Source organism: Sapajus apella, unplaced genomic scaffold (genome assembly GCF_009761245.1).
Source record: "Sapajus apella isolate SASKATOON/1434 unplaced genomic scaffold, GSC_monkey_1.0 scaffold61, whole genome shotgun sequence".
In the NCBI taxonomy this organism is placed as follows: Eukaryota; Metazoa; Chordata; class Mammalia; order Primates; family Cebidae; genus Sapajus; species Sapajus apella.
The window spans coordinates 10,634,442-10,647,462 of record NW_022437001.1 but is presented as its reverse complement, the minus strand read 5'-3'; the positions used below and the strand labels follow the sequence as shown (position 1 = coordinate 10,647,462).

The 13,021-nt window shown below is 34.9% G+C and overlaps 1 protein-coding gene across 8 annotated transcripts in view; it reads right to left on the bottom strand.

Annotated features, from left to right (window-relative positions):
• Positions 1–13,021, bottom strand: part of INPP4B (inositol polyphosphate-4-phosphatase type II B) — an 841,422-nt gene that overhangs the window by 51,112 nt on the left and 777,289 nt on the right. For all 8 annotated transcript variants that reach the window (XM_032246545.1, XM_032246548.1, XM_032246546.1 and 5 more), the window contains 2 exons: positions 12,229–12,341; positions 8,468–8,622 (listed from right to left, as the gene is read on the bottom strand). In XM_032246545.1, coding sequence (XP_032102436.1) covers positions 8,468–8,622; positions 12,229–12,341 — 268 coding nt within the window. The remainder of the gene's footprint in view (positions 1–8,467; positions 8,623–12,228; positions 12,342–13,021) is intronic.

Sequence of the window (13,021 nt, the reverse complement as noted above, 5' to 3'; positions counted from 1 at the left end):
TAAAAAAAACAATGAGTTTGGGTCCTTTTAGGGACATGGATGAACCTGGAAACCATCATTCTTAGCAAACTGACACAAGAACAGAACATCAAACACTGTATGTTCTTACTCATAGGTGGGTGTTGAACAATGAGAACACATGGACACAGGGAGGGGAGCATCACACACTGAGGTCTGTAGGGGGGGAATTAGGGGAGGAACAGCATGGGGTGGGGAGTTGGGGAGGGATAACACGGGGAGAAATGCCAGACATAGGTGATGGGGATGAAAGCAGCAAACCACATTGCCATGTATGTACCTATGCAACAATCTTACATGTTCTTCACATGTACCCCAAAACCTAAAATGCTACACACACACACACACACACACACACACACACACACACACACACATATATATATATATATATAATTAACCAGCTAGTATCATGACAGGATTAAATTTACACATAAAAATATTAACCTGCGATGTAAATGGACTAAATGACCCAGTTAAAAGATACAGAATGGCAAATTGAAGAAAGAGTCAAGACCCGTCCGGCTGTGTATTTAGGAAACCCATCTCAAGTGCAAAGTCATACATAGGCTCAAAATAAAGGGATGGAGGAATATTTACCAAGCAAATGGAAAACAAACAAACAAAAGAAAGCAGGAGTTGGAATTCTGAATTTAAAGTCTCTATTAAAGCAGATTTTAAACCAGCAAACATCAAAAGAGACAAGGAAGGGCCTTGTCTCTTTAAGAGACATTTAATGGTAAAGGAATCAATGCAACAAGTAGAGCTAACTATCCTAAATATACATGCACCCAATACAGGAGCATCCAGATTCATAAAGCAAATTCTTAGAGACCCACAAAAAATCTTAGACTCCCACACAATAATGGTGGAAGACTTTAACACCCCATTGTCAATATTAGACAGATCAATGAGACAAAAAATTAACTAGGTTATCCAGGACTTGAACTCAGCTCTGGACCAAGTGGACCAGACATCTATTAAGACATCTACAGAGCTCTCCATCCCAAATCAACAAAATATACATTCTTCTCAACACCATATCTCACTCATTCAAAAATTGACCATAAAATTGGAAGTAAAACACTCCTCAGCAAATGTAAAAGAACAGAAATAATAACAAACAGTCTCTTAGACCACAGTGTAAACAAATTAGAACTCAGTATTCAGAAACTCATGCAAAACTGCACAACTACATGGAAACTGAACAACCTGCTCCTGAATGACTACTGGGTAAAAACAAAATTAAGGCAGATGTAAAGAGGTTTTTTGAAATCAATGAGAACAAAGACACAACATACCAGAATTTCTGGGACACATTTAAAGCAGTGTGTAGAGGGAAACTTATAGCACTAAATGCCCACAAGGGAAAGCAGGAAAGATCTAAAATCGACACCCTAACATCACTACTAAAAGAACTAGAGAAGCAAGACCAAACTAATTCAAAAGCTAGCAGAAGACAAGAAATAACTAAGATCAGAGCAGAACTGGAGACAGACATGAAAAACTCTCCAAAAAAATTAATGAATTCAAGAGCTGGTTTTCTGAAAAGAGCAACAAAATAGATAGACTCCTAGCCAGACTAATAAAGGAGAAAAGAATCAAATAGATGCAATAAAAAAAATGATAAAGGGGATAACACCACAGATCCCACAGAAATACAAACTACCATCAGAGAATACTATAAACACCTCTATGCACATAAATTAGAAAATCTTGAAGAAATGAGTAAATTCCTGGACACATACCCTCCCGAGACTGAACCAGGAAGAAGTCAAATCCCTGAATATGCCAATAACAAGTTCTGAAATTGAGGCAGAAATTAATAGCCTAGCAACCAAAAAAAGTTCAGGACCAGAAGACTTCACAGCAGAATTCTATGAGAGGTACAAAGAGGAGCTGGTAACATTCCTTAGGAAACTATTCCAAACAATAAAAAAAGAGGGAATCCTCCCTAACTCATTTTATGAGGCCAGCATCATCCTGATGCCAAAATCTGGCAGAGACACAACAAAAAAAGAAAATTTTAGGCCAATATCCATGATGAACATCTATGAGAAAATCCTCAATAAAATACTGACAAACCAAATCCAGCAGCACATCAAGAAGCTTATCCACCACCGTCAAGTCAACTTCATCCCTGGGATGCAAAGCTTGTTCAACATATGCAAATCAATAAACATAATCCATCACATAAAGAGAACCAATGACAAAAACTACATGATAATCTCAATAGATGCAAAAAGTCCTTTGACTAAATTCAGCAGCCCTTCATGCTAAAAAGTCTCAATAAACTAGGTATTGATGGAATGTATATCAAATTAATAAAAACTATTTATGACAAACCCACAGCCAATATCATACTGAATAGACAAAAACTGGAAGCATTCCATTTGTGAACTGTCATAAGGATGCCCTCTCTCACCAATCCTATTCAACATGGTATTGGAAGTTCTACCAAGGGTAATCAGACAAGAAAAAGAAACAAAAGATATTCAATTAGGAAGAAAGGAAGTCAAATTGTCTCTGTTTGCAGATGACATGATTGTGTATTCAGAAGACCCCGTCATCTCAGCCCAAAATCTCTTTAAGCTGATACGCAACTTCAGCAAAGTCTCAGGATACAAAAACAATGTGCAAAAATCACAAGCATTTCTATACACCAATAACAGACAGAGAGCCAAATCATGTGTGAACCCCCATTCACAATTGCTACAAATAATAAAATATCTAGGAATACAACTTACAAAGGATGCAAAGGACCTCTTCAAGGAAAACCACAAACCACTGCTCAAGGAAATAAGAGAGAACACAAACAAATGGAATAACATTTCATACTCGTGGATAGAAAGAATCAATATGGTGAAAATAGGCATAATAACAAAAGTAATGCAGAGATTCAATGCTATCCCCATCAAGCTACCATTGACTTTCTTCACAGAATTGGAAAAAACTACTTTAAATTTCATAGGGAACCAAAAAAAAAAAAAAAGCTCACATAGCCAAGACAATCTTAAACAAAAAGAACATAAGCTGGAGACATCATGCTACCTGACTTCAAACTATACTACAAGGCTACAATAACAAAACCACCATAGTACTTGTACCAAAATAGATATATAGACCAATGAAACAGAAGAGAGGATTCAGATATAACACCACACATCTACAACCATCTGATCTTCTACAAACCTGACAAAAGTAATGGGGAAATGATTCCCTAGTTAATAAACGGTGTTGGGAAAACTGGCTAGCCACATGAAGAAGGCTGAAATTGCATCCCTTCCTCACACCTTATATAAAAATTAACTCAAGATGGATTAAAAACTTAAATGTAAGATCTAAAAACCACAAAAACCCTAGAAGAAAACCTAGGCAATACCATTTGGGACATAGGCATGGGCAAAGACTTCATGACTAAAACACCAAAAACAATGGCAACAAAAGCCAAAATAGACAAATGGAATCTAATTAAACATAAGAGCTCCTGAACAGCAAAAGAAACTATCATCAGAGTGAACAGGCAACCTATAAAATGCGGGAAAATTTTTGCAATCTATCCATCTGACAAATGTCTAATATCCAGAATCTACAAGAAACTGAAACAAATTTACAAGAAAAAAAAAAAATCAAATGTGGGCAGAGGATATGAACAGACACTTCTCAGAAGGAGACATTTATGCAGCCTACAAACATATGAAAAAAAGCTCATTATCACTAATCATTAGAGAAATGCAAATCAAAACCACATTGAGATACCATATCACACAGTTAGAATGACAATCATTAAAAAGTCAGGAGACAACAGATGCTGGAGAGGATACAGAAAAATAGGAATGCTTTTACACTGTTGATGAGAATGTACATCAGTTCACCTATTGTGGAAGACAGTGTGGTGATTTCTCAAGAATCTAGAACTAGAAATACCATTTAACCCAGCAATCCCATTACTGGGGAATATACAAAGGATTATAAATCATTCTACTATAAAGACACATGCACACGTATGTTTATTGTGGCAGTGTTCACAAAAACAAAGACTTGGAACCAACCCAAATGCCCATCAATGATAGACTAGATAAAGAAAATGTAGCACATATACACTATGGAATACTATGCAGCCATAAAAAAGGATGAGTTCATGTCCTTTGCAGGGACATGGATGAAGCTGGAAACCATCATTCTCAGCAAACTAACACAAGAACAGAAAACCAAACACTGCTATGTTCTCACTCATTAGTGGGAGTTGAACAATGATAATGCATGGACACAGGGAGGGAACATCATACATTGTGCCTGTCGGGGGGTTGGGAGCTAGGGAAGGGATTGCATTACGAAAAAAACTAATGTAGATGACGGGTTGATGGGTGCAGCAAACCACCATAGCATGTATACCTGTGTAACCAACTTGCACGTTTTGCACATGAACCCCAGAACTTGAAGTATTAAAAAAAAAAAAAAGAATCATTGTTTTGGTCTTAACAATATAGGCAACCACTAGAAGAGTCTTACAGAGTCAGATCACCCAGAAACCTTGTGTTAATTTTCTAATCTGAAGTGGTATTTAAGCCATTTCATCAAACAGATGGTACCTGAAGACCCCGTCATAAGCGTGCAGCTGAAAGCAATTTTGGATATGTAGAAAAAAGGAAGTCTGAATTTTTTGACAATTGTACAAAGGGTGAATTCAGGTGGTGAGCTGAAGTGATTTGTTTATTGCCTGTTTGTTTCTGAATCAGGATAACCTCTCCGTGACTTTTGCTTTCATATTCTGCAACTTGTGCTATCAGTATTTCACAATCAAGTGATAACTTCATATGCTTAATTTAAATGCCTATGTATGCACCAAGCCACCAAATACATAGGACCCAAAAGTTTTAGAATCCTATGTCATTAAAGTATTCCTTGTTGTATATTTATTGGGGAAAAAATTATGCTTTCATTGGGCACTGTTCTAGATACTGGAAATATAGTAGTGAACAAAGGAAAATAAAAATCTCTACCTTCAGAGAGTTGTTTCTGGTGGGGGAATTGCTAAATAAGAGCCAAATGGAGCCTTATTTATTTACTTTCATTTATAAACCTTTGCTCATCATAAATAATTTGAAATTGCTACAGAAATAAGCATAATACGATAAAAAAGTATAGATAAGAAAAAATAAACTAGATAAAGAGTATATGATAACCTTGGTAAACTTTATTTTTCCCTTGAATTTTTATAATAAAGAAACTTTGGTGAATTTTTAAGAAATCCAGAGAAAATAGCCTGGAAACCGATTAGAATAATTCAAAGGTAAAATAAACTACAACTTATATTAAATAAAATTAAAAGTTGCAATAAGTTCAAAACCATACAAATCAAATTCCTTTAAAACATTGATTTTTAAAAATCCAGGGTTGTTTTCAGAATACGTGTAAAGTTCTTAAAACCCTGGACCTACCTCAGATTTTCTCAATTATAATCCACATGGGGTCCAAACATATGTATTTTGTTTTAATACAGGACATGTTGTTTTTAACTATAAAATTGAACCCCTGATGATGATAACTTAAACTACATCTTGATATACATTTTAAGATAGATGTAGGGGACAGGTGCATCTTTATTACATGGATGGAGTGTAGAGTGCTGAAGTCTGGGCTTTCAGTGTAAACATCACCCGAATAGTGTACATTGCACCCACTCCCTTCCCATCATTCCACCTTTTAACACACCAATCAAATGTAAGCATTTTTTAAAAGTTCCAGAGGTGGTTCTGGAGTTCACTTAAAAACCACTGTTTGAAGGTTGGGACTTGCTAGATGGCAGAGCAAGGACCAAGGCAAATCTGCTTCCTCTCAAAAAACTAAAACTGCAAAATACTGTCAGAACTCAGCATTTTGGGACCCCGATAACTTGAGCAGTAATCAATATAGGACCCCTGGTAACATTAAGCAGTAACTTGAGAAATATTTATTCACGAACCACTGTTGCACATGGGGCAAGAAATTTATAAGATTTATATGTACAAAAATGTTTATAAGAAATTTCCAAGGTGACTTCTTTATCTTAAATACTATGATTATTTATAGATACATAATATACATTAGCATCAAAAATGTTTATAAAATAACCTATTCAGGGAATGTAATGCTTCCAAAATTAACACAGCATTTGCAAACACTTGCATATTTTTAAAGTGCTATTTAAATAACTGATTTTCTTAAATAGGGAAGATACTGCATTTGAAACCTTATTTACAAAGGTTGCCAGGACACTTTAATATATGCTGTTGTAGTCCAAGCTTATGTCATAAAATATTCATAAACATAAAACTGCAAGGATCATAATTAGCTAGATTATTCTGCACATGGAAAATCAGAGTATTAATATCACAGCTCTTGATATTTATTTATTTATTTTTTCAACAACCATTATTGATTACCATGTGCCAAACACTGTCCTAATTCCTTTACATGTATCAGTTCATTTAATCCTCAAAACACTACTAAAATGGAGCTGCTATTATCATGTCTGTTTTATAAGATGAGGAAACTGAGATGTAGTAAGAGGTTGACTAACTTGCCCTAAGGCACTAAGAGGCAGTGAGATACTAACTTGCCTAAGGGTAGTGTATGGTTTACAGTCTGGATTGAAATTAGCTGACTCCCAAGCCTCATGCTCTTATCTACTCTGCTCTGTTACCAGAGCTTGTAAACCTATGCGCCTGTGCTGTAAGGCAAAATACCCAGAGGGAAATGAAGGCAGTTATTAAAGAAAAGAACATATCTTATTTTCCTTAAATACGGGCATACATATATGAAAATACAGACCAACCCTCACACTCAGGCACAGTCCTCATATACACACAAAACCAAAAGAAGAATATCACCAGAATAGTAGGGATTTGAAGTTAAGCCTTTAGGGTTTTTAGATAAAATTTCTAGTGCGTTGACTTAAAAACACAAAAATGAATCATCACAAATGCTATATAATGAGCAAATGTATTGCGTATATAGTATCAATCATAGGCAATACCAAAATTTGTTCTATATATAGTATAACGTGTAGTATAGATACAGCCTTTATTTACCTGCTTGAATTATTTTCTTTCTAATTTAAGGGTCCGCTCTTCTATCTTAAATAAACAGGCACCAATTTCATTTTCCAGAGTTTTTTTCACTAAATCAGCTTAGTACTATGGCGTTCCTGGTCTATAATATCACACATTCCTGTGTTCCTCATCAAGCATCTTTCCTCCATCTACAGTGACATTTTTGTTCTTTTTCTGCACATTTGAAGACTTCATAATTGGATTCTGTATTTTACCTGTTAATGCTGAGATATTATCTTTGAAAGAAGTTTTTATAACAACTAAACGTGTTTTATATGGCAGAGATGTTCATGTCAGGCCTCTAAAACATCCTCATACATTTATCAAAAAATTATGATAGAGCTCCACTGAACAATGAAAATGCCAAGAGACATGAAATGGGATAAAATAAAGGACTTCAGAAACCCCTCGTTAGTGAGAAAACATACAGGCATAGAACAAGCACAAGCAAACGTCAATGTCTCCAATGAGACTGCAGCAGTTAAAAGAAAACTGGAAGCAAATGGCAGGCTAGATAAGAAGCAGCTCTCTCCAGTGAATCACATGACATTCCTTTCTGGGAACCCAGAGTCTGTCCTATGCTTCCTAGTGTGCTTCTAAGCTAGGCTTTACAGCAAAGAGACAATTTCGTTTAACTTTTTAATTAACGTGTATCCTTGCTGATAGACATTGTGAATGAAGCACTTTTTCCTTTCCGTTATGGCTTAGAGTTTAGATTTAATTACTGTGGAAATGAATCAAGAAACGTGACTTCGGGCACAGCATTTTAAATGTCGGCAGAGTAACCATGTTAGTCCTCTATTTTAAAGTATCAGTGTCATCCCACCTTTATGATAAGTGATTTGAAAATAATTTTAGAAAGTAGGTTACTGACCCAGCAACTCTGTGGGCCATGGAAATATCATCTGTTAGTTGTAATTTGGAAAGCTTTTGTTTAGATAATGAGATTGTTTTATTTTGCAAGTACTCATAAATATTTATGTGTCATGAACATTTGCTCTTACAGTGTTACATGTGAAATTTTTGGGACCCTTTAACTTGAGCCAATGAGCTAATGAAATATATAATATATATAATCATGCATTTTATCAAATGTGTTCACAGCCACATTTTCTAAAACAAAAAGTTTAGAAAAGTAGCCTAAAATGGGTAGAGGGAATATAGATAGAGAAAAAATTATTATACAGGTAGAGAAAATTATCTGTCTCTCATGTCATAAACTATAAGCCATGAAAATACAGTGAGGTTCTGAAATATTTAGTCCTCCAATAAAATATGTATTTTGAAAAATAAAAATAAAAACAATGCAAAATGATCTTAAAAGAAAAAAACTTGAAAAAAACCATGTGAGATACCTTCTCATGCAATCCAGTGCTCGGATGAAGAAGTCCTTGTGCAGCTGGTGCTCATCTCTCAGGATGGAGCACTGTTCAAGTGTCACTGACATCGATGTCCTGTCTTTGGCACTTTTACAACAGGTGAAACGAATACCGTTTAGTTTGCGGCAAATCTGTAACACACATGTAAAAACAAACCTTTATTGTTCATTTGTAATACTGTAAAGCATTGGGTTCCTCCAAACACTTCTACTCTAAACACATCAAATATAAATCTGAGTTTGTTTTAATTTATGATAATCACTTGGTTCAATCAGTCTCATCGAAAGTAAAAGCATTACCTTTTCATTTAAAAAGCCAACACAATGGACCTAAATTATTTAGCTCTTTGTACATGAAGTGAGGGACTGTTGAAGCCATATAAGATATGAAATATCCAGCAGAGGACACAGCGCACTACTCAAGGAGGTACATAGTCTGCAGTGGATGACAATGCTAAACTAATCCCAGCTCAGATACAATGCCTTCATTGTAAAAGGAAAAACAAAACAAAACTCTATTCCCTGGACCAAACAGTTGATTCGAATCTTAAATAACTAATACTCTCTTATTTTACATATAAGAAATATTTGCTAGTCTTGGTTTTATGTTATGAGATTTTAAACATCTGCATGGTGTCTCACAGCAGACAAGGGAACTACTCATCAATTAATTTATTGCACATAGGCTGTGCACTAGGGTACAACATTAAGAAATTTCATATACATTTGCTCTTTTTAATAAACTTCACAGGAGCCGGATGCAGTGGCTCATGGCCATAATCCTAACACTTTGGGAGACCAAGGCAGGGGGATCTTTTGAGTTCAGGAGTTTGAGACCAGCTGGGGCAACATAACGAAAGCTCTTATTAATAATAATAATAATAAAAATTAGCTGGGCATGGTGATGCATGCCTGTAGTCCCAGCTACTTGGGAGTCAGAGGTGGGAGGATTACTTGAGGCTGTGATCGTGCCACTGTACTTCAGCCTGGGCAACAGATTGAGACTCTGTCTAAAAAAAAAAAAAAAAAAACTCCCAAATTAAAAATAAATAAACTTCATAGGAATTCTAGAGGGAGGTATAATTATTTTCATTTTACAGATGAGGAAACAGAGGTTTAGGTAGGTTAAATAACTTGTATATAACAGAGCAAAACCAGGATGCAAACAGAGCCCTATTTAAGTTCAAGGATCAAGTCTTTCAACATCTGTTATGTTCCGTTTTCCTCTATCGTTCTTTCTTTTTGTTACGCTGACTTAAATCAGAGAAAAATCACTGAGCAGCAATACCCTCTTGTCTCACTGTCTTATGGCCAATAGGGAAATTATTCCATTCCTTTCTCTTCTATCCCATGGTAGGGTTCTAATATGAGATAACAATAATCAACAGGCATTACAATGGTAATCAGTGTGCATTTAAAATAGATCTAATGTGATATAAGAAAGGTCTTCTTTACTTTCTGTCATCAAGAAATCTTTAAAAGTTGTCTACTTTTAAGAGAAGGTAAAATAATACAGCTAATCTAGAATTTATTACCATGTTTTAATTGTGATTCTGATACTTAAACTTGAATTTATACATCCCTATTAATTAAGAACTTTGGTATTTCTATTTCCGATAGAAGTGACTAGAAAAATGTGAGAGCATGATTTCACCATCCAATCTTTTTACATCTAAAAAATTCTAATCCTTTCAAATAAACAGTATTTCATTTTTTTAAAATTCCTGACTATATTCATAATAATAAAATAGACCATAGTGGCTATTTATAAGATATGATTTTTAAACTGAATTAATATTCTTTAAAATTTATTGTTACTATTATTTAAGCTTGTCCTACTTAGAATATGTAATGTTCTAAATTTAAAGTCTAGTGGAGGTAAGGGCAGTTTCATCAGAGTATACAGAGTAGGCCTTGATTTCTATATTTCTACAGTACCTGAACTATTAATTTAACACATTTGATTGTCATTTGTCCTCTTTAAATCCTCACTTTTACTATTTAAAGAAGATAAAATAAAATAACTTTATATTTTTAGTTAGAATGTAAAATATTAACTAAAGCAGTATTTCATTAAATACATTTTTTAAAAAGAGGAAAACAAAATTAAAAAAAATTAACACAATATTTTTAGAAAATATCAAAAGTAATTTATGTATTTTTTATTTTAATAGTATCATTAAAGTCCATGATTTAGAAATAGAATATTGAAACGGAGGCATTACACAACAGAAATGCTACTAATCATTCATTCAGTGGTAAATTGTGAGAAAATCATATTTGTTCAGTATACACATTTCAAAAAACTATTTTAGAAATGTGCGGGATTTATAGAAAAACTTTTTCATACATTAAAATGGGAAATTGCATGTACTAAGAGAAAATATACATTCATGTTTACATGTGTGTATCCTTTATCTATTTACATAACTTTACAATTTATACATAATGACACATTTATAAGTTTGTAAATCATCAGATGGCATGAATATCAAATTATCTTCATGCTATCACATTTTTAGTAAAATAGAAAACACAATTTATGACCTACCATTGTGAAACTTTATTTAGAATAACAACCATAATGGTCTTTGAAGATACAAAGAGCAGCCACACTATTAAAAACAGCCTTCATGTAGTATGGTATGGTGCTAAATGGGACTAGTATAAATGAGCTGCCTGAAAGCAACATTTCATACTGTTACCTTTGATGTTTTTCCCTGGGGCTGCAAGAAGGCATGAAGGGAAACTAAAGAAGCTTTACTCTGCCTTGCTTTTGGTTAATTATCTCATATGGGCTCATGGTAAATCATCCACTCCTTTTTCCCAGAAGAAAGTAAGTACTACTGAATTGTAATTGAAGCATTGGCAGTAGGGAAAACTATCTGTTTTAAATGCTATGGATGGAGAATAAATAGAGTATGCTAGGAGCACGGTCAACCTGAGCTCCAAATTATCAGAGTAACACTGCAGAAACTGCAAACATGGCATTTGTCATTAAGATTTTTAACATGTACCTTTCCTGATGGAAGGATGCATTCCCAATGAAAGGATGTTTGGGTCTCATTGTTTAACAGTCACAAATTTCATGTTAGCTACGACTCAATGGTTACCAGATAAGAGCTTTAAAAATACAGGCATTTCTCTCTGTCTAATTCTTACAGAAACCTGCGGTGAGAACACAGGCAGATCTTTTACCCTAAGGATACCATTAAATGAGAAAGAGCTATACAAAATATAGCTCATTACCCAAGAGCAATCCATCAGTGATGAATTCTATGCCAATATCAAATTAACAAACACATTTATAAGCTCATTAACTGAAAAATATGTCCAGGAGCCTTACTAAAGCTGTGAATCAGAGATCTGATAACCACATTCTGTTGAAACCATATGTCTCTAAAGCAGCAGTTCAAAATCCTAGGTGATACGGGCAATTGACACTGCGACATGCCATATCAAGAAACTCACAGATGCTTCCTCAGAGTGGCGAACACATCCAGGGTTGGCAAGAATAGCAAATGAGCAAGATTCTTTCTTGAGTGCATCTCCTACCATCTTATGTTCTAGTCTATGGACACAACTATCAACAAGAGTGAAAACGCCTAATCCACAGAATAACAGAAGATAACACCTGGTAATCCAAAGTGCAGAGGTTGGACCCTGCACAACAGAAAACTGATGATATTTGCTGGTTAACATGTGGCAGGAAATCAGATTTGTCATGAGAATGCTTACCGTTGCAGCCAGCCACATAATTTCTACATTCTTTCTTTTTTTGGATTGGATATTTTGATGGAGATTTTCTAGTAATCCTTTTAAATCATTTTGTTCCTGAAAATGCGAAATGTCTGAAGGAGAAAAAAAAACAAAGGAGAAAAATAAAATGAAACAGTGTTCACATTAAGCTGCCCATGGAGTTTTTTTCAATACATTTATTTGCAAACACCTTTTTTTTTTTAGACAGAGTCTTGTCTGCCACCCAGGCTAGAGTGCCAGCGGCACCCGATCTCTGCTGACTGCGCCCAGCTCAATCTCTCAGGCTCAAGGGATCCTCCCACCTCAGCGCCCAAAGTAGCTGGGATTACAGGAGCACATCACCATGCCCAGCTACTTTTTGTTATTTTTTGTAGAGACAATGTTTGGCCATGTCACCCATGTTCTCGTCTCAAATTTCTGAGCTCAAACAACCTGCCTGCCTTGGCCTCCTGAAGTGCTGGAATTACAGGCGGAAGCCACTGAACCCAGCCTCAAACACAATTTTTATAACAACACATATCATTTGAAGCAGAATATCTGAGGATAACCATACTCTGTAATTTCTCTGATTTTATTCTATGCTTAAGCCTCTCATTCTCTATTCTGTATAACTATGGTAATATTAAGCGGTCCTATAGTACTATTTTACCAGCATTTTGGACAAAGATGATGGCTTCTGTCTCACTTTAACAAAAGCTCTCAAGACATAGAGATCATGAGACATAACTTTCCTTTTTTTTTTTTTTTTTTTTTTTTTTTTTTTTTTTTTTTT